This window comes from Schistocerca cancellata, chromosome 2 (assembly GCF_023864275.1).
Source record: "Schistocerca cancellata isolate TAMUIC-IGC-003103 chromosome 2, iqSchCanc2.1, whole genome shotgun sequence".
Taxonomy (NCBI): domain Eukaryota; kingdom Metazoa; phylum Arthropoda; class Insecta; order Orthoptera; family Acrididae; genus Schistocerca; species Schistocerca cancellata.
The window spans coordinates 837036694-837064247 of record NC_064627.1 but is presented as its reverse complement, the minus strand read 5'-3'; the positions used below and the strand labels follow the sequence as shown (position 1 = coordinate 837064247).

The 27554-nt window shown below is 43.9% G+C and overlaps 1 protein-coding gene across 1 annotated transcript in view; it reads right to left on the bottom strand.

Moving 5' to 3' along the window:
* Positions 1–27554, bottom strand: part of LOC126162751 (ATP-binding cassette sub-family C member 4-like) — a 386365-nt gene that overhangs the window by 264948 nt on the left and 93863 nt on the right. Inside the window, exon 4 of the mRNA XM_049919433.1 lies at positions 20846–21050. Coding sequence (XP_049775390.1) covers positions 20846–21050 — 205 coding nt within the window. The remainder of the gene's footprint in view (positions 1–20845; positions 21051–27554) is intronic.

Sequence of the window (27554 nt, the reverse complement as noted above, 5' to 3'; positions counted from 1 at the left end):
TAATTTGCTATTTTCTTTTCTATATACTTCAAATTATGGGAGTCAAAATTTTTCAATCTTTGTTCGGTATCTAGGTTTATCACATGCAATAATGGGAGTAAAAACCGAAAATCGGTTATTTTAGAAACCGATTATTTTGAGCGGTTTTAACACTCAAGTTGAAGTGGCGTTGAAGAAAACAATATAACCGAAAATGGATGGTTTCAGCGATAAACGCCATCCCTACTGCGAAACACGTCCCTTCTACTGAACAAGTGCTCATAATTCTTACGGTATGAATTTTAGAGCCAAGGTTTACTGGACACTTTTTTCATGTTATGATCCATACTACCTCCTCCCAAAGTATGGAAAACAAAAAGTTCGATGTATAACAGATACGTTTCACAGCATCGCTGATGAAGAAGTGCTCATAATTCTTAAGGTGAATGCTTTTCAGGTCCATGCCTTTAGAAATTTTTGCTTCGAATGATCGTTCGTGTCATATCTCTGAATATTGACCATTCTTCCTGGGGCACCCTGTGTAACAAAAATGAAGTGTCACTGATATCACCGCCGTCTACGTACGACGAGAAATTTCACTTTGCCGTCCACAGAGGCTGGCGCCATAGCGATGGGCAATTTTTTAAAGATACCGATACATACGAGTATTATATCGACATTCCCAAAATCTACGATATTACGATACATCGATAATTAGCCGTCTCTACACAAGAGAACTCTCAGGAGTACAACATTTCTGATATATGTACTGCGCATGAAATATTGCTCTTACCACAAATATTATAGACAGAAGTCCATTTATCATTAAATAGTCCGCCCCGGTAGCTGAGTGATAGCCGGCACGGTAGCTCAGCGTGTTCGTTCAGAGGGTAATGTGTCCTCTGTAATAAAAAAAAAAATTGAGTTAACAGAACGCCGGCCGTTGTGGCCGAGCGGTTCTAGGCGCTGCAGTCTGGAACCGCGAGACCGCTACGGTCGCAGGTTCGAATCCTGCCCCGGGCATGGATGTGTGTGATGTCCTTAGGTTAGTTAGGTTTAAGTAGTTCTAAGTTCTAGGGGACTAATGACCTCAGAAGTTGAGTCCCATACTGCTCAGAGCCATTTGAACCATTTTGAGTTAACAGATCAACAACGAACTTAAATGGATGTCTTACGACGTCCGCCCCGAGCAGATGCAACGAACTAAAGCGAACAAAATGAAAATTAAATTTTAAAAAAGTGGTCAGCGCGACAGAATGTCAATCCTAAGGGCCCGGGTTCGATTCCCGGCTTGGTCGGAGATTTTTATCGACTGGGTGTTGTGTTGTCCTAATCATCATCATTTCATCCCCATCGACGCGCAAGTCGCCGAAGTGGCGTCAAATAGGTCAAATAGAAAGACTTGCACCCGGCGAACGGTCTACCCGACGGGAGGCCCTAGTCACACGACATTTTTTTCTTATCATTAAATACCAGTGGAGTAATGTATATGACTTTCGTACCGAGTCTACGTTGGTTTTGCAGTGCATCTGTCTTTTCTTGATCCAGGCACACTTAAGGGGGTAATGAGAGCGTACATTCTGTCTCATAGAAGGGAGCAGGGAGCGGTAATTCCCACCGTTCTCATGCAGTGCCCTCACCAAACGTGTTCGTTTTGTACCTCGTACCTATCATTTGCAATGGTAGAAATGACACACGGAAGTAACAAGATTTCATGAATATGCAAAACGGATACATTCATGTTCAAATCTGGTGCTCATTTGTAACACTGAATCTGAAATAAAATTAAGCCAGCTGTAAGACATTTGCTGTTAGATTGCAAAGATTGGTAGTAGCTGGAATGAACAAGAAATCTGTTGATGAGAACTAGAGTGCTTATGGTACAAGAAAAGGCAAACAGTAAAAATTATCACTTTCGGTACTTAATACGGTCGATTAGTCGATAGGACGATAATTTAGAAATAAGCTTTCAGTGTCGGTGTTATTATGAAGACTGGTCCATATTTCTACGTATCGATATTTTCGACCGAACCTAGCTGTCGACAGGCACGTCAGTCAGTCAAGCCATGAGCTCACTGCACACCACACACCCCTGTGAACTGCAGCGCAGACCACCATTTAATCTGTTTGAGAATGAAGGCGGCACCATTAACTACTCCCTGCTGACGCCATTCTTTTGGGGACCAAACTTGGAGTGTGTGTTCAAGAAATTGGTCCACCTCGGCCTCGCCGATTAGCACCTGGGCGGCTGTAACCAGGTGTGACAACGCGCGTGTCACACAGGAGGGTGGTCTGTCAAACAGTGGCCTACGGCCGCGTTAGCGCGCCGTCGCCAACGAGTGGGGCCGCTCGGCAGACACCCGGCAGCCGCGGCCGGCCGTCAGCATCCCCTCCCCTCCCCTCTCCACTCCCCCCTCCACCACCCTTTCCGGCAGGCGCTGGTTTCGTGCAGTTCTATCCTTTACCTCTACCTGCCCCTTCCACCTCCCGAAGTTGCCGACTTATCGCCAGGTCGAGTGACGCAATCGACATGCAGACAGGTGAGTTCCTCGAACGAGACCACGCGAGGTCGCCCGGACTGCGTGATAAGTACACAAGTGGAGTTAATGAACTGGTTTCCATCAATTCAGGGCAACAATCATAGAAACGGCAATAAATCAGGAAAATATAGAGCAGCTGACAAGAAAGCTGAGTGTTCAGTGAGGTTTAAAATACACTGACGGATAAAATATCGCAAAACCATGAAGGAGTGGTGCGACATATGCGGAAGTTGTTAGGCGTGTTCTTTACATCTGAAAGACGATATCTGTTCACATTTCACGCCAGTCGCTTAAGAGTTGCGTTGTTTTTGTTGTGGTGTTCGGTCCAGAGACTGGTTTGATGCAGCTCTCCATGCTACTCTATCCTGTGCAAGCTTCTTCATCTCCCAGTACCTACTGCAACCTACATCCTTCTGAATCTGTTTAGTGTATTCATCTCTTGGTCTCCCTCTACGATTTTTACCCTCCACGCTGCCGTCCAATACTAAATTGGTGATCCCTTGATGCCTCAGAATATGTCCTACCAACCGGTCCCTTCTTCTAGTCAAGTTGTGCCACAAACTCCTCTCCTCCCCAATTCTATTCAATACCTCCTCATTAGTTATGTGATCTACCCATCTAATATTCAGCATTCTTCTGGAGCACCACATTTCGAAAGCTTCTATTCTCTTCTTGTCCAAACTACTTATCGTCCATGTTTCACTTCCAAACATGGCTACACTCCATACAAACGAATTCCTGACACTTAAATCTATACTCGATGTTAACAAATTTCTCTTCTTCAGAAACGCTTCCCTTGCCATTGTCAGTCTACATTTTATATCCTCTCTACTTTGACCATCATGAGTTATTTTGCTCCACAAATAGCGAAACTCATTTTCTACTTTAAGCGTCTCATTTCCTAATCTAATTTCCACAGCATCACCCGATTTAATTCGACTACATTCCATTACCCTCGTTTTGCTTTTGTTGATGTTCATCTTATATTCTCCTTTCAGGACACTGTCCATTCCGTTCAGCTGCTCTTCCAGGTCCTTTGCTGTCTCTGACAGAATTACAATGTCATCGGCGAACCTCAAAGTTTTTATTTCTTCTCCATGGATTTTAATTCCTACTCCGAATTTTTCTTTTGTTTCCTTTACTGCTTGCTCAATATACAGATTGAATAGCATCGGGGATAGGCTACAACTCTGTCTCACTCCCTTCCCAACCACTGCTTCTCTTGCATGCCCTTCGACTCTTCTAACTGCCATCTGGTTTCTGTACAAATTGTAAATAGCGTTTCGCTCCCTGTATTTTACCTCTGCCACCTTCAGAATTTGAAAGAGAGTATTCTAATCAACATTCTCAAAAGCTCTCTCTGACTCTACAAATGCTAGAAATGTAGGTTTGTCTTTCCTTAACCTATTCTCTGAGATAAGTCGTAGGGTCAGTATTGCTTCACGTGTTCCAACAGTACTACGGAATCCAAACTGATCTTCCCCGAGGCCGGCTTGTACCAGTTTTTCCATTCCTATGTAAAGAATTCGTGTTAGTATTTTGCAGCCGTGGCGTTAGTAGCACTAATGAGAGGATGCAAATCAGGATGGCTTGAGATACAAACTGTAATGCCCATCAGCGTTGGTTACCTTTGAGATGGACTTGGTGAGTTGACGAAGCCGGCAAAGACGCCATTTATCAATAGCTCACTGAGTTCAAAGAGGCCGTGTAAAAGCGCTACTAGAAGCTGCGTGTTACTTTCACTATATTGCAGGAAGACTTGGCAGGAATGTAGCCACTGTACATGATTACTGGTAGCGGCGATCACGAGAATCTACGGTCTCAAGAAGACCGGGCTCCGAACGGCCGCGTGACTCTACCGGGAGAGAAGACCGTCGTGTTCGATGTATGGCTCTGACGAATCGTACAGTATCTGGAGCAGCAGATGGCACCATAGTGACACAAACAACTGTTACAAATCTTTTTTTTAACTATCAAAATCAGTCTTGATCACAATTTATCAAAATCAGTCTTGATCACAATTTATCAAAATCAGTCTTGATCACAATTTATTTATTGCGGTGACCGGTTTCGACCACTACTGTGGTCATCTTCAGACCTACAAGAGAAAGAAAGGGGAAGAAAAAAATGGAATCTACATATGAACTTTATAGACAATATTTCATAAATATGCTCAACTACTGTGCCCTCTCGATTTTTTTTTCTTATTATTACTCTGTAAGAATTATTATGTAATCTATGTAAATGGAAGTCTCTTATTACACCAGTAAATCGTGTCTGTGCAGCATGTACTACACATGTCAGTTAACGATTATTGCAGCTACTCATTGAAAATCGTTACAATAAAGACATGTTGCTGCTCAGTAGTACATCGTCTGACGTGGCAGTCTTGGCCATTCCACTTTCGCAACAACTTCGTTAGAAAGAAGCCTGCTGCCACATCTTTGGACTGGCGTTTATCCTGACCATGGCAACCATTAGTTTGCCTATCGACTCTACAACAACTTCAGTGGAAAGAAGCCTGCTGCCACATCTTTGGAACGGCGTCCAACTTCACCATGGCAACCAGTGGTTCCAAATGGTTCACTAACAGGCCTTGAGAGGGAAACTCATGTACTGTCAAAACGAAGTTCATTTATCCTACATGTTTAAATATTTTTAACGCTTCTTGACAATAGCTATTGAACAAGCTAAGTTTAGTGTGTATTTTCCTTTCTTGACAATGTTCTTTTAACTAAGAAATTTTACATTGTTATTCGACTTATAACCCATTGGTTAATACTGAGATCATTCCGTCAGAGCCTCCATTATACAGGGTGAGTCGCCTAACGTTACCGCTGGATATATTTCGTAAACCACATCAAATACTGACGAACCGATTCCACAGACCGAGCGTGAGGAGAGGGGCTAGTGTAATTGTTTAATACAAACCATAGAAAAATGCACGGAAGTATGATTTTTAACACAAACCTACGTTTTTTTTAAATGGAACCACGTTAGTTTTGTTAGCACATCTGAACATATAAACAAATACGTAATCAGTGCCGTTTGTTGCATTGTAAAATGTTAATTACATCCGGAGATATTGTAACCTAAAGTTGGCGCTTGAAACCTCCGACGTTCAGTTGCGTGTTGTAACAAACACGGGCCACGGTCGGTGAGCAGCATCTGCAGGGACATGTTTACGATGACGACCGTGTTTACGAGTGTGGCTGTAGTGCACTGTTGTGGTTTGGTCTAGCTGTCGCAGTGTCCACATGTAGCGCTTGCTGCTATTGTTATTCTGCATTCGTCTCCGCACGCAGACCAACTGTAGTACACCGTGTTACCAGACGTCTGTGATAGTGTTGTAGGAACTGTGACCATGGTGTACTCGAACTCTGAAAAGGCGGAGATGATACTCATCTATGGCGAGTGTCGACGAAATGCAGCTGAAGCCTGCAGGGTGTATGCAGAACGGTACCCGGACAGAGAGCATCCAACGTGCCGCACATTGCAAAACATCTACCGCCCACTGTATGCAACAGGTATGGTCGTAGCACACAAACAGGTCCGTAACAGGCCCGTCACAGGAGAAGCGGGTGCAGTTGGTGTATTAGCTGCTGTTGCCATGAACCCACACATGAGTACACGGGACATTGCGAGAGCCGGTGGACTGAGTCAAAGTAGTGTCATGCGCATACTGCATCGTCACCGCTTTCACCCGTTTCATGTGTCGCTACATCAGCAATTACATGGTGATGACTTTAATCATCGAGTGCAATTCTGTCAATGGGCATTAACAGGGCATGCGTTGCAGTTCTATCTGTTTATCGATGAAGCAGGTTTCACAAACCACGGGGCGGTGAATCTACGGAACATGGACAATCCTCGCTGGCTCAGACAGGTAGAGCAACAGTGACCGTGGACTGTAAATGTATGGTGCGGAATCATTGGCGACCACCTCATTGGTCATCACTTCATTGCAGGGGCCCAAACAGCTGCAACATACATCGCGTTTCTACAGAATGATCTGCCAACGTTGCTCGAAAATGTCCCACTGGAAACGCGTCGACGTATGTGGTATCACCATGATGGTGCACCTGCACATTCCGCAATTAACACTAGGCTGACCCTTGACAGGATGTTCGACGGGCGTTTCATAGGACGTGGAGAACGCATAAATTGGCCAGCCCGTTCTCCTGATCTTACACCTCTGGACTTCTTTGTGTGGGGTACGTTAAAGGAGAATGTGTACCGTGATGTGCCTACAACCCCAGAGGAATGAAACAACGTATTGTGGCAGCCTGCGGCGACATTACACCAGATGTACTGCAGCGTGTACGCCATTAATTACGCCAGAGATTGCAATTGTGTGCAGCAAATGATGGCCACCACATTGAACATCTATTGGCCTGACATGTCGGGACACACTCTATTCCACTCCGTGATTGAAAACGGAAACCACGTGTGTACGTGTACCTCACCCCTCATGGTAATGTACATGTGCGTCAGTGAAAAAGACCAATAAAAAGGTGTTAGCATGTGGACGTAATGTGCTGTTCCAGTCTCTTCTGTACCTAAGATCCATCACCGTTCCCTTTGGATCCCTACGTAATTCGGTGCTCTCCGATACACACGATCAAACAGCGGAGGAGTGGTACTCAAAGCGTCAACTTTAGGTTACAATATCTCCGGATGTAATTAACATTTTACAATGCAACAAACGGTACTGATTACGTATTTGTTTATATGTTCAGATGTGCTAACAAAACTAACGGAGTTCAATTTAAAAAACGTAGGTTTGTCTTAAAAAACATACTTCCGTGCATTTTTTTATGGTTTGTATTAACCAATTACACTAGCCCTTCTCCTCACGTTCGGTCTGTGGAATCGATTCGTCAGTATTTGATGTGGTTTACGAAATATATCCAGCGGTAATGTTAGGTGACTCACCCTGTATATAGTAAGACGTGCACTGGTTTCTCCAGTAGTGATTTACCACCAGAAGGAGGTTCTTACTCATTGGTAATTCATCGTTTTATAGCTTTATAACTTTATGTATTTTTTTAATGTATTTAGCCCTCTAATTAAAGTTTTGTATATGACTTGTAGGTCTGAATAAACCACAGTAGTGGTCGAAACCGGTCACCGTAATAAATAAATTGTGATCAAGACTGATTTTGATAGTAAATATTTGTAGCACATTGATCACTGTTCACTCCCACAATGTATTCGAAAGTAATGTTACAAATCGGTTACAGCCCCGAGCCAGTAGCCCTCTAGCGTGCATTCCACAGACACCAAGTTACCGTCATTTGCGACTTCAGTGGTATCAAGCGGGAGCTCACTAAAGGGCAGGATGGAGGTCTGTTGTATTTTCTGATGGAAGCTGGTTGCCTCCATGACAGTGATAGCCATGTGTTGGTTAGGAGGAAGTCAGTTGAGGACTTGCAAACCTGTCTGATTGCTGGACAGACTGGACTCATACCTCGAGTTATGGTCAGGGGTGGAGCACTGTCGTGGTTATCCCACGCACTCTGACTGCAAATTTGTACGTCAGTCTGGTGATTCGACGTGTTGTGGTGCTATTCATGAACAGCATTCCGTGGGCTGCTTCCCAACACGATACAGCTCGCCCATATACCGCTGTTGTAACCCAACATGCTCTACAGAGCGTCGACATATTGCCTTGGCCGGTGTAACCATCAGTATGTTGAATGCATGCACATTTACATGCTTCCATTCAACATTCTGGCGGTTACACCGGTTATTCAAATGGTGCAAATGGCTCTGAGCACTATGGGACTTCTGAGGTGATCAGTCCCCTAGAACTAAGAACCACTTAAACCTAACTAACCTAAGGCCATCACACACATCCGTGGCAAAGGCAGGACTCGAACCCGCGACCGTTGCGGTCGCGCGGTCCAGACTGTAGCGCCTAGAACCGCTCGGCCACTCAGGCCGGCTACACTTCACGCTTGCGTTAACCTGGGATCTTGCAATTTTAATCACTTGCGTATATTACATAGACAAACGTATTCCTGATATTTCATTACTCTGCATTAATTGCTTTTTGGTGCTGCGATTTTTTTTCAGTCAGTGTAATTCAGAAAATGGCATAAATACCAAGATGTTGTGACTATGGAAGAGTTGGCGACAGCATTGAAAGTTATGAAAAATGAGAAAACAACAGGCTTAGACCGTGTTAATGCAGAATTAATTTAATATGGAGGTAAACTTTCACGTGATGGAATATGACGCCTTCACATTATGTGAAGGAGGAAGAAAATTATGCCAAGAAATTAGGGAAAAGACCGAATTACTAATTTCAATAACTGAAAAGGTACAAGTTGACTTAATGTTCGTTACAAATTATGTGCTGCAGTTCTTAACGGCAGAGTGAAAATAATAGAAGATATGTATTATGTAAATTGAAGGTGGAGGGGGAGAAAGGAAAGGAAGAGAAGGGTAAGGGAATGAACTAATGATATCAGCTGCTTGATGACTTTATGTAGAATCGGCAACGACAAGTGAAAATTTGTTCCAGACCAGGACTCGAACCCAGGGTCTCCTCCTTACTAGGCTCTTATATTAACCACTGCACCATCCAGACAATGTGTTTATTGCAAATGCGCGGACTATCTCGGCGCTCTTCTCATTTGACCCACACTTCCTCCTAGCACCACCTATCTGCAGTCACTCTCCGTGTCATCCATGCTCACTAATTTTACTTTCCTACTGTAGGTGGAACGTCAATGTGTTTGCACCCGTCTTGAACGTTGTGGATTCGTTGCCCATTGAGGCGAATCAATTATGTGAATGCGTAGTGACTGTTCTTTTGAAAATGCCCGAAAGAACAGACACCTTACATACACCTGATAGAATATATACTTTGAACAACAACAAAATCGTTTTGTTTCAGCTCATTGAAAACTGAAGGTAATTTCATCAAGAAATGCGCTTACTTTTGGTTAGTTTGAGAACTGTTGACACTGTTGTTGGGGAGAAAATATGGAATACAATGAGAGACGTAGGAAACAAATTAGGCATCAGCATAACAGTTCAACTATGAAAAGATGACAACTGTATTGAACAGTGATGAACAATTATGACTGCATGACAGTAAACAAGGGTGTGAAGTAAAGATGCAATTTATATCCAACACTATTCAAGATTTGTACTGTTGTTGTTGTATGTGGATATGATTTTATAATTAACAAAACGGTTCAGCTGACTGCCTCTTCACTACTGATCTGGCTTCTTTATGTGGATGATCTTAACATGCTTTTGAAAACAAAATTTTTACTGAATATAATATGAAAGCATCAACTCATAAGACTAAAATAATGGAATGTTAATCAAAAATACCATCTCTTCAAAGTGGTTTTTAACGATAGAATATTAGCCATGGTAAAACATTTAATTTTTCCTTATCAGTGTGAAATACAAAATAAGATGAACAAGTTTAGAATACCAGAATGAGATTTTACTCTGCAGCGGAGTGTGCGCTGAAATGAAACTTCCTGGCAGATTAAAACTGTGTGCCGGACCGAGACTCCAACTCGGGACCTTTGCTCTTGCCCGCGAAAGGCAAAGGTCCCGAGTTCGAGTCTCGGTCCGACACACAGTTTTAATCTGCCAGGAAATTTCGAGTTAAGAATAGTATGAGAAACAGTCATCACACACACAGAAAATAAAACATCAAAGAAACTCAAACAAAGTTCATTAGATGTGATGTATCTTTCAGCAGAATAGAAAGAACCAAATAGTGTAAAGTTATTTACTCCAGTTCTTCAAAATTACCCACGAAAGATTAAGCATGCCTTGATAGGTTGTTGAACACGTTTATACTCCTTCCTACACTAATGTTAAGAAACTGAAGTTTTTATAGAGGTTGTCTTTGGGCCAAGTATTATATTCCTGCCTTGCACTATTTAACAAGCAGGAAAATTGGTATCAACGAAAGACACTAATTACTGCACATATTGCGAAACAGTTGTCAAAACACCAAGTATTTTAAGCAGGGCTCTGCAGGAAGCTCTAGAGTTAACCTCAAATACAACTACTATGTTTTTAGTACTCTAACAATCTTATCCCTATAAGTTGAATTCCCACCAAATAAATTCGTATTCAAAAGTAAAAGTAAATACGCAGAGTCAAATACGTTCTTTATATTTATATCACCTGTGTTTAATGATGCGCACTAAACATCTAGCTGATCTGAGGAGATTTATGAATTGTTGTGTGAGATTTTTAATTAAAGTTGAGATCGACGCGTAATCCCAAAAAATTGGGCAGTGACATGAACCTTGTTAAAGCAACCAAGTGATGAAGTTTTCAAACATTTCGTTAACTGTATTTTATGAAGAGAATCGGTACTCCTTTTGATTCTATATGTAGTATGTGTAATCCTCAAAAAGGACCAAGTCTATATCTCACATAAGCCAAGCGAAATATTATTTTCGAATATCAAGAAAAACAAAGTACGTTAAACTGAATCCTGTAATCCTGTGGTACACCATGTCTCATTACGTCAAATTCATTCCGAGAACTTATCGCTGTGTGTTCAGCATGGAACTGATACACTCTGCCGTATGTTATTCAGATAAGATAAAAAACATGAACCTGCTAGATCTACTACTCAACAATATTTTAGCTGTTGCGTTAGGATATCACGTTTAGCATTGTGAAAAACATCAGATAAGTGAGAAATAGCCATAGATAAAGGACTGCTAATAAAATAAAATAAATCGCTCCTAAAGGTTCTTGACAGACCAATGTAAAAAGGAGGACGGTAACGGCAAATAAAGGAACTAATGTAGGTAGCGAATAAGAAGAACAAATTGCACAGCCGCAGTTCGTTTGCATTATTTGTTGGCTGTCCACTGAGGAGAAGGACGGTAGTTGGCGCTGCAGAAGACTTTTGCCCTAGACAGTACTTAGAATGGCGTCAAACTATGGACGAATTGTGATGAGGATCGTTGGCAAACTGAAGGCAGGTAAGCGTCAACATTCGTCATTAGAAAGTGCAGTTACAGATGCAAATCGACTTGCATAGTGGATTCGAGATAAATGGACCACTTAGAAAAGGACAATTCTCTAAGATTTTTCTACGGATTCGTGAGGTACGTACACTGTACATTTGTCACAAGGTATGACCAAAAAGTTTCAGTTTTAAAGCCTTATAGTCCAGAGCCGGTATGCCAATCAGGCAAAACTGCCGTGAGCATTGAGGCAACCATCCCACCGACGCACCAGGCTGAATATAACCGTTTGGTAAACACTGTGTCCTGTTGCTCGAAGAAGACCGTAACTGTCTTCTGCACATCTTTGTCCAACAGGAAACGTCGACTGTTTTAGAGGTTAATCACTTGGGGTGCAATCGCTACTATAGGGCAGGTGCTCGAATGCCTCCCACCTGAGTTGGACCGTAATGAATGGGGCTGACTGCGATCAACACGGAACTTGGCGCACCATTCCACAATGGTGGTTTTCGAAAAACATGCTGGCGCACACACATTTTTCATTCTCCGATGGATGTCTATCGGCGTTTGTCCAAGCCAAGAAAAGAATAGGACGTTGGTCCTGTTGGGACGCATGTGGCACTAACGTCGCCATAGTTCACTTTTCCGCATTTACGGCTCATTCGTCGGAAAGACACAATTGCCACACTAATCCCTTGTCTCATTATCGGTGCTTATATACCGGCATCGGAGTAGCGCGTACGTGGAAAAGACAGACATGCCACACGAATCCCTTGTTCGCTGCTTATATACCCGCGTCGAAGTAGCGCTACGTTGGATATACGCTGCAGCAAACCCCTCAAACGGAAACTTTTTGACCGCCTCCTGTAGCACCTAAGCAAATTAATTTAGCTCCTTTTTGTTTTTAAGAGTTTGCTGTTTCCTCCGGAAGATACGGAAGACAACCATACACAGAAGAGCGCCCAGCCGCGTGCAGCCCATGTGTAACTGATTTAAGTCTAGCGTCCAGAGAGGGCGCCACACAGCAACGACTATTTTATGCAACTGCCTGACGTCACAAAAGTAGTTCTCAAACGGACATCCAACCGCTAAAAGGGGATGTAAGCCGACACAAGGTTCCACTCAGAAGATTGTATCAACACAATATCAACAGTACCTTAAGACAGTGTATGGATCGTGTCTACAGTCACTGCCAAGACGAGCCAAACTGGACGTTCTACAAGAGATCGCGATTACCGTTCATTGAATTCAAGACTAAACCAAAGAGAAAGTCAGATCAGTGCAAGTGAGCTATTGCCACGGACCATCTTCATACTACTACCAAGGTTTCTGTCAATAAACTGTTGCTAACCGTTGTTGTCATCATTTGGCCATAGATGTTTCCTGAACCTATTTGGCTCCGTGACGAGGCTGTATAATTGGTGCATCCAAGCAAACCACAACATAATAGCGACCTGCATCCGGTATATGGGGTGCTGTCTGATGCCACGAGCATTTGATGAACGCAACAGACGCGGGTGTAACAGAGTGAATTGAAATGTTCCCGATTGCGGTGCGAGTGTGGACAGAGCTTAGTTAATTTCTTAAGTACCGAACTAAATTGCTACCATTTTTACTCGAAAAGTTCCCCAGGTTTCAGTTTTCATAAAATGACTGCATCCATTAAAATACGAACGCTTTTCTTCAATGTTCAATAGGTCTGCAACAATCGGAGCCTGGGACACGAGAGTAGGAGACAAAACCTGACGATTTCTTTACACTACTTGTCCCCAGTGCTCGGCGGTGTCGCTTATAATCGTTGATTGTTGAAGTTGCTGTGGTGAGCACTGAGCGTGTTTTAAAAGAAAGAATAGTGGTTCATTAACAGTCGCCATCTTGTCGTGGAACTGGAACCGTTAACAAAGTTTAGTAAATACCAGTAAAGGTACGAATGCTTCACTGCACATCACTGCTGATGTTTCCCAGAGCCTGTGCCATGACCTTCATATCTCCTGTAACGGAAAATCTCTAAGCAAGAAGACTTGAATCACAGGCCATGCAAACGTTTGACGGTACAGTCTCGTTTCCGCCGATCCTCGTTCCACTTTCACTTTTGCGGAATAACTCTACCCACTTTCGAAACTTCCTGGCAGATTAAAACTGTGTGCCCGATCGAGACTCGAACTCGGGACCTTTGCCTTTTGCGGGCAAGAGCTCGATCCTGAGCTACCCAAGCACGACTCACGCCCCCTCCTCACAGCTCTACTTCTGCCAGTATCTCGTCTCCTACCTTCCAAACTTCACAGAAACTCTCCTGTGAACCTTGCAGAACTAGCACTCCTGGAAGAATGGGTATTGCGGAGACATGGCTTAGCCACAGCCTGGGGGATGATTCCAGAATGAGATTTTTCACTCTGGAGCGGAGTGTGCGCTGATATGAAACTTCCTGGCAGATTAAAACTGTGTTCCGGACCGAGACTCGAACTTGGGACCTTTGCTCAGTTGGTAGAGCAGTTGCCCGCGAAAGGCAAAGGTCCCGAGTTGGAGTCTCGGTCCGGTACACAGTTTTAATCTGCCAGGAAGTTTCATATCAGCGCACACTCCGCTGCAGAGTGAAAACCTCATTCTGGAAATCTCCCCACTTTCATTCGGTCATACTATCCAACAAACTGCTATTGTGTAGCGACCAGATGGATGAGTTAGGCGCAGAAGTTTTGAAATACCTTTTACCAGTGAGTAAACGGTTCTAACTATAGGTGGATTTTTTCCAGTTCTATTATTTTACTGTATTTCGCTCGAATGATGACAACGTGTGAAATTCGTGTTTCAACATAAATGCAGATGCTAGTCAAGGCTGAAGGTTCCGCTGTTATATTTGAGCACAAGTGGCAAGTAGGCAATGCCCCTGATAAGTTGCAAGTGTCCGTCGTGGTTAGAACAGTCTGTGTCGTAGTGAGTGCATTATGGCGGAGCTGAGTGAATTCGAACGTGGGAAAATTGTTGGTGCTAGTATGACGAGTGCATCCGTAACAAAGGGAGCCGAAGTGCCTCGAGTTGAAGTCGCACCATATCGAAGATTTATACTGCATACAGGGAAGGCGGAAAAACGTCATCCGCTGAGTCACAAGGCGTACGAAAGTGTCTGTTGTGTGATTGTACCAGACCGTCGCTGAAGACCATTGTGACCAAAAATAAGAGCAAGTTAGGTGCAAAAGTCAGCGCAGAACTGAATGTCGCATTCGCAAACCCTGTCAGCACGAAGACAAGAATGCCGCTCCATAAATAGGGCGAGCTTGAATTTCAAAAACACTATTTAGTGAAGAAAATGACCGTAAAAGGAAAACGTGGTGCCGAAACTATAAAATATGGACTGTGGAACAATGGATACATAGTCATGTGGTCGGATGAGTCTCGGTTCACACCGTTGCAGAATTTACGTCCCAAGGGTGAAAAACGGCGGGGGTTCGGTGATGAAAAAATCAAATGGCTCTAAGCACTATTGGACTTAACATCTGAGTTCAGTCCGCTACACATAGAACTACTTAAACCTAACTAACCTAAGGACACCACTTCCATCCATGCCCGAGGCAGGATTCGAACCTGGCACCGTAGCAGTTCCGCGGTTCCGGACTGAAGCGCCTAGAACCGCTCGGCCACAGCGGCCGTCTTCGGTGATGATTTGGGCAACCATATCGTGGCATTCCATGGGCCTCATGGTTACTCTGCAAAATTGCCTTACTACCAAGGATTATGTGACCATTTTGCATGGTCAGATCCGTCCCATGGTACAATATTTGTTCCGCAATGGTGGTGCTGTGTTCCAAGGCGCACGACCCCTGTTCACACAGCTCGCATCATCCAGAAGTGATTTTGTGAGGACGAGGATGGATTGACGTATCTCCCCTGGCCACCACAGTCTGTAAGGTGCCTCTTACGTGAGGAAGACATTTTTACCAGTTTTAATAAATTATTGTTTCTTATTAATGTATTCACGACGAAGCTAGGTGACGAAGCGACCATATGTCGTGCGTAGTGGGGTAGGCCCCGGCGCTGGACCGTAGCAACAACCGTCATCCTGGGAAATATAGAAGACGGGAAGTACCGCCGTCTTGGCGCCAAAGTCCCCGATTTTGTTTATTTATATTTAATAATTAAAATCATTTGTGACAACATGAATCCTAGGAGGAGCCTCTCTGGATGTTTAAAACTATTTATCATAATTTTGCCTCGTTAAAATTCACACGCGTTCATTAACAAAAGCATATCTTAGTAAGTACGAACTTGATCGGAAATTCAAGAAATGTGACGAAACTAGTAAGAGATACGGACTGCGCGCCAAATTCGGCAGTCGACGTTGAGAGCTCTTCCTGTCTTGTTCGATGGTAGCCATGCTCTCGGTTCCGAGTGGTTTGTGACATGAGTGTTTCATTATTGATATAATGGGAATAAAAGCGATATTACGGCATTCTGAATGTTAATTTCGAGTAAATAGATACCCCAAAGTTGATCGACAGCAATTTCAGATAATTAGCTTCCACCGACGGAGACATCCAATGCGCCAATGAAGAATCTGCACGGGATGACATTTACGAGAGCCTCACCGCGCAAAGGTAGGAGGAAATCCGACGACACGACCCAGCAAGGCGGATCAAGGAAGGTCCGACTTACACTCGCAAATTCTGGGTGGAAATGGTGACCAGTTATACTGTGCGTCACATATACCAGCCTCTACGGAATCGCGGCTAAGCTGAGTAATAACAGGATCAGTTTAGAAGCGAGGGGATCTTGCAAGTCACCAGCTCTCGAAGTTTGACGTCTATTTGGGAGAGAAGAGTGCGTAATCGTTATCACCCTCATCACGTTACCTGAACTAGCCACTGGTATAGGATTTCCTTGAAAACTATGCAGGGCCTATACTTACGCATTCCGAGACGACTGGAAGCTGTTTTGAATACCAAGGGTTTTCCTGCACCGTATTAGGTGTGGTAATGTGTTGTCTTTTTGGTTTTTCCATATTTTTGTTCAGCCCCAGGTTCTGTTGTTCGTTTCTATATCTACATCGATATCTACATGGATACTCTGCAAATCACATTTAAGTGTCTGGCAGAGGGTTCATCGAATCACCTTCACATTTCTCTATTGTTTCAATCTCGCATAGCGCGCGGTAAGAACGAACACCTATATCTTTCCGTACGAGCTCTGATTTCTCTTATTATATCATGGTGATCGTTTTTTCCTATGTTGGTCGGTGTCAACAAAATATTTTCACATTCGGAAGTCAAAGTTGGTGACTGGAATTTCGTGAGAAGATTCCGTCGCAACGAAAAACGCCTTTGTTTTAATGATGTCCGCGCCAAATCCTGTATCATTTCAGTGACTCTCTCTCCCCTATTTCGCGATAATACAAAACGTGACGCTGTTCTTTGAACTTTTTCGATGTACTCCGTCAGTCCTGTCTGGTAAGGATCCCACACCGCGCAGCAGTATTCCAAAAGAGGACGGACAAGCATAGTGTAGGCAGTCTCCTCAATAGATCTGTCACATTTTCTAAGCCTCCTGCCAATAAAACGCAGTCTTTGATTAGCCTTCCCCGCACCATTTTGTGTGTGTTCCTTCCAATTTAAGTTGTTCGTAATTGTAATTCCTAGGTATTTAGTTAAATTTAAGGCCTGTAGATTTGACTATTTATCATGGCACCGAAGTTGAAAGGATTCCTTTTAGCACTCATGTGGATGAGCCCACACTTTTCATTATTTAGGGTAAATTGCTAATTTTCCCACCATACAGGTATCTTTTCTACGTCGTTTTACAATTGACTTTATTAGTCTATAAACGACAGCGTCATCTGCCAACAACCAAAGAAGGCTGCTCAGATTTTCTTCCAAATCGGTTATATAGATAAGGAACACCAAAGGGCCTATAACACTATCTTGTGGAACGCCAGAAATCACTTCTATTTTACTCGATGGCTTTCCGTCAGTTACTACGAACTGTGACCTCTCTGACAGGAAATCACGAATCCAGTCACATAACTGAGACGATATCCAATAAGGACGCAATTTCAATACAAGTCACGTGTGTGGTACAGTGTCAAAAGCCTTTCGGAAACCCGGAAATACGGCATCAATCTAAAATCCGTTGTCAATAGCACTCAACACTTCATGCGAGTAAGCTAGACGTTTGTTACGAACACTTAAAGTCGTGTCGAAAGAGGATGTCCAGCAGACTGTTACGGATTGCTTTCTGCAGCATGTCAAGATGTAACACTAAACGGTATCTTCAACCCGCTGCATCAACGGAATGATTGCGTTAATGCTCACGGCGATTTTGCCTGAACGGCATATCAATTGTGAACCGTACGGCCCTCGAGCGGAAACTTTTTGGCCGCCACTTGTATTAAACAGTTACTGATTATCGCCGAGATGGCGAGTCCCATTAAAATCAGGTCTTTGTAGAAAGTTGAATGTTTGCACGAGCAGCAATACGCTTGCAGGGTGCTGTTGGCCGCAAGGAGACGTCAGTACCTAGCAACTGACGTCCCAGATTACTTCTTCCAGAACTGCTGCAAAAGACATAGTTACAGGGTAATTATTAAGTCGTCGAAACAATTTAATAAATCGGTATAGGGAAACGACTAAATACAACGTGATAAATGATACAGTAAAAACTCTATTTTGTGTGTGTGTGTTTTGCTGTCGCGTTAGCACGGAAAATTGTCGACAGGGGTACCGCGAACTGTAGTTGCTGCAAATGATGGAGAACCTGGCGGAGTAACTATTTGTTGCTAGAATTTCCCCGTTACTAATTGGTGGTGAGTATGTAGCGAGCTTGCCGTGGCAAGTTTCGCAAGACGAAACAAGAACAGAAGAGCGTAGTGAAGTGGTAAAGGAAGTTCGAGGAGGATGCATGAGTGTGCGATGTGAAATGTTTAGGCCGACCGGGCTTGTCAGAACAGACAGTGGATCGTGTGAGGGTCGTGATGCTTCAAAGTCGATCTGTCGAGCTAGAGCAGAAGTCAACATCTTTCAGCCAGCAGTGTGGAAAATCCTTCGTAAGCGATTAAGCGTGAAGCCATACAATTATGGAGTACAAATATGCAGAACTGTCTCGAAAATGGTGACTTCGGAGGCAAATTAATCTTCGGTGACGAAGCCATTTGTCGCCCTCTGATGTAGTTAGACGACTCAATACGCATTCGGGAGGTAGAGGATTAATATGCAATTGTCGAACGGGATTCCGAGAAAGTTAACCCGTTCTGAGGCGTGTCCAACAAGACAATCTATGGACTTTTCTTTTTTGTTGAGGGAACTGTCAGTGGTACCACTTAAACTAGACATGCTACAATTGTGGCTCATACCACGACTCGAATACTGATAGCTGGGATTTCAGCTTTCAAACAGATGACGCCCCTCGGCATTTCCACGATTGTGTATGAGATTATCTCAATGAGGCGCTACCATGTCGCCGGATAAGCCGCGATGCGGCCGCTGACCTGGCGCTACTCGAATGTACACTACGGTTGCCGTATTTGAAACCTCGGGGTTTTTTGCGTTACATCAACGATAGAGTTAATATTCCATTACTACAGCCGATCTTCGACGACTTGTGGTGCCGCATTGCAGCATCTGTTCTTACCATCACTCCTGATATGCTGGGCCGGATACGGGCATAATTGGACCACTGATTATATGTGTGCCGCATGACAAAGGATGGACGCATAGAACATTTATAACCGCAGTAAAAAAAAGCTTTGTGCGTTTGTTTCCACGTACTGCATCATTTGTTACGTTGTACTTGGCCATTTATCTGTGCTGTAATTCTTTTTAACGTTTTGTGAACTTTTTAAATACTCTGTTGTGTCACTGCAAGCTGTCGACTGTTTTCTTGGGAAGACGAAGTTTTAAACAGCGCCTAAAGCGAGCGGCGAATCTCAGTTCTTGAAAGACGTCAACAGGTGTCTCCGCCACAACTATAGCAAGCTCGGGCAATATGATCCAATAGTGTAGATGCCTAATTGTAGCAGTATTTCGGAGTGCTGAAGTTTCAGATGATTATGCTGTCGCTCAGGTAGTGCTTAAAGTTCTGCTACCACTGTAGCATCATTTGACATAATCTGTTTCTCGCTGGTCTTCATTTTCTCGTACATTTCAGTTTTTGCTGCGTGTGATTTTTCTTCTCTTGATCGAGCAGCTACAACCGGTCGAATAACCTGAACAACTTGAACAGTTTAAGAACGCATTGCCACTCACGTTAATAAAGTGAGATTATTGTATCTATTTGAGGATTTCATTCGATATATCTGTTTCTTTGAGTCGGACTGTGCCTCCAGTTCTCCTCACTTGTACTTAACTTGTAATAGCAGCTTGACTACAAAGTGGCTGATCAAGTGAGAGGACAAGCTGAAATACGATTGGATTTCAAAAAGTAAATTACACATTATTAATGCAGGCCAAGTGACTTTTACTGAATGCTGCACCACACATTAAAGCTATACAGATATACAGCACTATTTTTCAGCATAGTCACCAAGTCTCTGCCAACAATGGTCGGAACATTCTATCAATCGTTCAATTTCTCGACGATAGAAATCCGCTCCTTAGTCTCGGAGCCATTCGAGAGCCTTAGCGTGAACGTCCGCATAGTTGGAAATTTTTTTGCTCTCAGATGTTCTTTCAGCTTGTTGTAAAGATGGGAATCGCATGATACAAGATCTGTTCTCCTTTATCAACATCACCTGTATCTGTGAGGTCTCGGTTGTACTGTTGCCACAATTTCACTAATGCTGAAACTTTGTTTTCGGTCTATACGCCACCAAAATTTCACGGTGAATCTGTCTGGAATGTAGACGTTTTGCCCACAAGCACCGTACTGTCCCGCATACTACAGCTTTAGAGGTAGCTCCCAGTTGCCGCGCCATTTAACTCGCACATTATAATGCACTCGTCATTAGTACCACGGCACAACTATGTCTGCAGCAAACCTGGAAATATACCGTCTTCTGACAATGCGCCATTCTTGTTGCGCAATGGTCTTAGCGTGAGACGACATGTGGAAGACCCTACTTACATCTCCAAGTACGAGAGGAACCCGATCTCTGTGCCACGATCACTACCGAAAGCTGTAGGGCAGCTGTCTATTTTAGCAAGAGCAAGCGGCGCTAGAGGAGTGTTTTACAAAACTGTTAATAAGATATTTTTGTACCAGAAGTAGCTACAAGGGAATTTCACCATTTTAGTTTGTCACAGATGTTTCTCTTGCCGGCAGGGATTATAGACGGTTGGTGCCGAAAAGAAGCAATCGACGGCTTCCCAGAACAAACTGATCTCACAGATGGTCTTATGTACAGCCGCTGCCGCAGCGAAGAGAAAGCAGAGGGCTCACCTTGCGGTAGATGAGACTGCAGCAGGCGACGCGGACGCGCATGCCGACGAGCTGCGCCTCCTTGGAGTTGTGGTGCCAGCAGAAGATGCGCACCAGCACGTTGGCCACCAGCGCCGCCGCGAAGCCGTACTCCTCGGCCACCGGCGGCCGCGCGCCCGGCGAGAACACCTTCACCACGCGGCCCACCAGCAGCGGCTGCGTCGACCTGCGGCACACACACAGCCACGCGTCACGCACACCGCTGTGTAGGCAGCGTCTCAGCACGCCGGTCACACCCTCTCTCAGATAGCGTCATTCTTTACAGAAGATCCATCATCTCCAGTCCGACCAGCCACTTGGATTAAATAACATCCTAACTATGTCTGATTAATTATGTTTGGTTGAAATTGCTCTGAGCACTATGGGACTTAACATCTGAGGTCATCAGTCGCCTAGAACTTAGAACTACTTAAATCTAACTAACCTAAGGACAGCACACACATCCATGCCCGAGGCAGGATTCGAACCTGCGCCCGTAGCGGTCGCGCGGTTCCAGACTGTAGCGCCTAGAACCGCTCGGCCACCCCGGCCGGCGTAACCTGTACAGAAAATTGGAATAGAGATCAACATAAACATCATTTCCGCCCTCTTGCTCATGAAAACCACACATTGCATGTTGTACCACCATACAGCGAGACCTTCAGAAGTGGTGGTCCAGATTGCTGTGCACACTGGTACCTCTAATACCCAGTAGCACGTCCTCTTGCATTGATACATGCCTGTATCCGTCGGGGCATACTAACCACAAGTTCATCAAGGCACTGTTGGTCCAGATTGCCCCACTCCTCACCGGTCATTCGGCGTAGTTTCCTCAGAGTGGTTGTTGGGTCACGTCGTCCATAAAAAGCCCTTTTCAATCTATCCCAGGCATGTTCGATAGGGTTCATGTCTGCAGAACATGCTGGCCACTCTAGTCGTTATCCTGAAGGAAGTCATTCACAAGATGTGCACAATAGGGGCGCGAATTGTCTTCCATGAAGACGAATGCCTCGCCAATATGCTGCCGATATGGTTGCACTATCCGTCCGAGGATGGCATTCACGTATCGTACAGCCATTACGGCGCCTTCCATGACCGCCAGTGGCGTACTTCGGCCCCACATAATGCCACCCCAAAACAGCAGGGAACCTCCACATTGCTGCACTCGCTGGACGGTGTGCTTAGGCGTTCAACCTTATCGGGTCGCCTTCAACCATGTCTCCGACCATTGTCTGGTTGAAGGCATATGCGACACTCATCGGTGAAGAGAACGTGATGCCAAACCTGAGCGGTCCATTTGGCATGATGTTGGGCCCATTTGTAATGCGCTGCGTGGTGCCGTGGTTGCAAACATGGACTTCGCCATGGACGTCGGGAGTGAAGCTGCGCATCATGTAGCCTACTGAGCACAGTTTGAGTCGTAACACGACATCCTGTGGCTGCACGAAAGCATTATTCAACATGGTGGCGTGGTGGTCAGGGTTCCTCCGAGTCATAATCAGTAGGTAGCGGTCATCCAGTGCAGTAGTAGGCCTTGGGCGACCTGAGCGAGGCATGTATCTCCTCCATGTCCGAACAACATCGCTTTGGTTCACACCGAGACGCCTGGGCATTTCCCTTGTTGAGAGGCCTTTCTGGTACAAAGTAACAATGGGAACGCGATCGAACCGCAGTACTGAATTACAGACAACATGGGCGGTGTACCTCCTTCCTGGTGGAATGAGATGTTTAAAATTCTAGTACAAGATCACATGACAGGTATATTGTGTTGGAGTAGTATTAGCCTGCCTTATGATCCTCTTTTCACAGTGGCCTGTACATCAAGGGCAAATAAATGATTTTCAAGCCCCTAATGTGCTGCCTGACCTGCACAGAAGGTATGTTGTGAGAGTAGTATGGGCCTGCTTTATTCAACTGTATTGGAGCGGCACATATGGCAATGAGCATGGCAGGGTACAGGTTGAGATGGATAGAGGAGCAGATGGACAGAGTGAGGGGAAAAGGAAAAATGCAGTGAGAGAGTAGGAGGGGGAGACGCTCGAGGGAGGTAGCAGTTTAGAGGGGTGTGGGTAGTTGTATATGGAAGTGAGTGAGTGAGAGATGGAAACAGAGAGGGGGAGAAGAATATGATAAGGAAGAGGAAGGAGGAAGATATGGTGAGAGAAAGGGGATTGAAGAAATAGACAAACAAAGGGGAAGGAGGATATTAAGAGTGAGTGGTGAGGACCTCAGATGTTAAGTCCCATAGTGCTTGGAGCCATTTTTTTAATTGATCAAAAGGCATGCAAAACCACCACACATCAACTTTCAAAAAAAAAAAAAAGGAGTTTAGTGGTTTCATGTACAACCTGCCAAATCCACCTCGTTCTTTAAACATCACTCAGTGTCTACAAGCACTATCAGGAACCCTCTTCTCACCTATCGCTCATGTACCAGGGGTGGTAAATGTAACACTGTACTATTAGCTTCACTTTGATGGCATTTGTCGTTAACTGTTTAGCTAAAATCCACAAGACAATGGCTAATGAAAAGCATCCGTTGCTCAGTGTGAAAGCAGCTTCTTCGTTTAAAGCACGCTTCCATCACGCACAATTGGTGCCAATCAAAACCCATTTCAACAGTTCCTCCAGCGTCCAGGCAGTGACTGCAGGCGCTGGCGCCATCGTTATTAGAGGGTTGGCTACATCCACACTTAGGCGGTCTCCTGAATGTGAGGCTAATTAGGGGAAATGCCTGGATGTAAAGCCTTTTTGGGGAGGTGCTGATGCGACCGTCCTCGCGTGGGTAGAACGTAGGTAGAGAGCCCTCTGGGGTAACTGGAATTTTAGTCTATATGTTGCAAATAGTCTGGATATTCATTTTGACATGTCATTTTATACTAGAATTTTCAGCACCTTTTTTGCGGATTACCTTGTCAAAAACTTTCTCACAGTTTACATAGGCAATGAGCGTTTCAGTGTTAAACTGTGTGTCGATCAGGTCACACATAGTTTTCGTGAATCGTATACTATAATACTGAACAAGTGGAGTAAATATAATATAAAATTCAAAAAACCTAACTTCACGAAAGCATCGACTGTAAATTCTACCATTACAATTGTTATTGCTGTGGTGGAAGACGACATTAATTGGCCTGATACCAGTAGAGGTGAGAAAGGATTATTGTAACAATGACACTGCTAGTAATACATCAAAATAGTAGAGCAAGAATACAGCGATTGAAGTAGCTTAACGGCAGTATAATTATAAGTTGTCGCCCGATTCTGAAAATTCCGTTCTTTTTCGTGGTCTTATCAACGTCTAATAGTCCACTTCTTTGTTAAAATGGCTGCAGAAAGAAGCATTCGATAAATAAATTATTCGATTAAATGGTAAGGATCAAGATGATGCAGCAAGCTAAAAATGGAGTGTATCTGTGAAATATACAGCATTGGAAGTTTCGGCAGCAACATTTACCTCAGAATAAAGTTGCTGTCTCGTAGACCAGAGATTATGAGCATGGGTGAGAGTTTTATAAGTGCAATTAGATTGTGTCTGCTCTCGCTAACGCTTACTGAACAACCCAAGTGCTTACGATCACATAAGGATATGTCAAATTAACAAAGTATACTGACTTAATTACTACGTCGTCGAATACCAAAATAAAGAGAAATAGAGGGGGGGGGGGGGGGGGGGGGGGAACTTACCATTTTCTGGCAATAAGGAATTATGTTAAACGCCGCAAACTGGTTCAGAAAGTAATTAGGAAATATTTGGCCCACGCAAGGTGCCAAGAGCCGTATGTAAGTGATTCGACACCACTTTACATTTCAAATCGGATGTGACAATAATTGTCATGATATCCTCGTAACAAACGGCACTATCTCTGCTCGTGGGAAATGTAGGCAAATGTATGCGAAAGGTTCGGTTTCGCCAGGTTTATGAGCAGTGAAACTAGAAATTTCGTTACATAGGAAACCGACGATAAATATTTTAAATACAGCCCCGTAACTGCTGTCAGCAACTTTTCCTTCTTAGGAACGATTTTTGGATTAAGTTAATTTCAAAATGATTAAAAATCTATTAAATAGCACGAGCTGTTCCCGATTGTTTCCATAGTAGTTAAGTACATGGCGTTGCCCGGATATGTATTTATTCCAGTCTTCTATTAGTCCATCTCCTCCTTCACACCATTTCTATCCAATTCCTCCACCCACCCCCTCCTCTGTCTCTCTGTCCACCTCCTCCACCCCACCCCCACCACTCTCTGTCCATCTTCTCCTCTCCCTCTTTCTGCTACCCCCCTTCGTCCATCCACCCCCCCCCCCCCCCCGCATCCTGTTCGTCTCGTCCTCTTTCCTTTTTCTGTCCCGCTCCAACTTTTCCCTTTCTCTGTCCATTTCCTCGTCTGTTCATCTCCTCCTTCCCCTCTCTCTGCCTGTCTCTTCCTCCCCTTGCTTCTGTGCATCCCTCCCTCTTCCCTTTCTCTCTCCCCATCTCGCCACTCTCCGTCCATTTACCCCTTCTCCTCTCTATGTCCATCTCCTTCTCCCCCCGCCTATCTCCTCCTTCCCCTTTGCTGTCGGTCCATCTTCTCCACCCCTCCCCTCTCCCCGCGTTATCACACTCACCCCAATAAGAGGCTAGCGGTTCTTACCACCATAGTTTTTTGTTTTTTTCTAGATCGTAACTAACATGTATACCAAATTTGGTTAAAATCGTTACAGGGGGTTTAAGATGAGCTTTTTACCCACGGGCTCGCCCGCCTACGCACATCTCAAATATATTTCACATATATTTACCAGATTTTACCGAATTTATACACATATTTTATCTGTTTCTCTAGCGAATTTCATCCTGCAGTATCATTTTCAAGTAGCTCAATGTTCATGAAATTAGAATTTAATTAATACCTTCAGCTGTCAACAGGCGTTGATATGTATCAACGGGGACAGGTGAAAAATGTGTGCCCCGACCGGGACTCGAACTCGGGATCGCCCGCTTACATGGCAGACGCTCTATCCATCTGAGCCACCGAGGGCACAGAGGATAGTGCGACTGCAGCGACACTCACATTCTTACCTTGTATGTGCACACACTACATTCGTAGTGTCCCACCCCAACACATTCATTGCTTGTGGAAGACATTCTTACCAAGTCCCGTAAGAGTTCGGGGACTATTTATGCATCCGCACAGAAGAAGAAGGTCATGGCCGGTATTGCCAGAACTATATACTTATATGGATATGGTGTCCGAAAGAACAGACACGATATCCATATAAGTATACAATGTTTATGAGGTCGTATCTTCTGAACTATATGCTTTTCAATTACATAATTTTGCAGGTACTACCAGTGGTATATGTGGCTACTGTTTGCGAAATGTGCTGTGAAAGTCGTACATTAAAATTTCATGCATGCTGAAGTAGTTTTTCAAGCATCTCAGTAATTGACGTCATATCTCCCGAACTACATGTCGTACAATGATATATTTGTGTAGATACATTCAGCGGCACTTGTGCATACTGTCTGCCAAAACAGTAGTGAATATCATTAATAGCAACGAAGTAATAAATTTAAACGTCATGCATGATGCGGCAAATTTTCACGCATCTCAGTTTTTATGACATCACGTCTTCTGAACTATTTTCCGTACAGTGACATAATTTGACTGGTACACTCAGTGGTATATTTGAATACCTCTGCAAAATTGTCACGAATGCGGTTAGTAGAACAGAAGTAACAAAACTTCATGCTTCATGCGGCAGTTTTGCTCCATGAACAGCGAAAATGTCGTAAGTGATAAACTTTTTTCCTTTCATCACTTTGCGGAGGTTTCCAGAGAGAATAAGTTTCGTAAAGGTTCGAAATTATGTGTACAGTTTGTTGTAAGTCACTAAGTGCTCTCGTTCTCAAATACTGGATGACTAAAGTATGGCCATTCGCTCGTCGCGGGCTACATTGCGTTTTCGCCCTCCGTCCCACCCCTTCGACAGGCAGGTTATTCTTATCCCTACAGTGATTCTTTCCCGACGGCAGATATGTGTACCAAGTTTGATTGAAATAGGTCCAGTGGAACATACATACATTCACATATACATACGTACATCCATTTTTATAATATGTGTGGATGTACGGACACTACAGTAATAATCATGCTAAATATAAAACTTGATTACCATTATCATTAACTTCATTTATATGTATATATAGAACACCTCTGTTGCCCATTCTCAGTCTCTGCCCCGAAAAATAATAAGAAAATTACGGTGAACAAGAACTTTAACAACATATTTACAAAGTTAACCGGTAAAGCATACAGATGGCACTGTTTAAGCAGCTGGAGCTTGTGGGCAAGGTTAATTAACGTTGAAATATTTACATATTGATATCTCTTGTTGACGTTTCTTGTTTACACTCACTCCACTGTGGGTTTCTTGTTCGTGGCTGTGTACACTGCAGCTTCTGTTCGGAGGTTTATACGGAAAACAATACTCAGAAAGAAGCAGTAATCGTCAGATGAAGTTACGTCAAATCAACAGCTGAACAATGTTAGAGAACTAGAAACGATGTCTAGTAGTATTGTACCAACATGTCAAATGACGCTGAAGTCTGAAGGCACACTGAAAAGTGAGAAAAGAAATTTGCAACAATTAAATTAGACTAGCAGAAAAGAGAGTAACATTTTCAAAGGGTACTAAATGGGTAAGAA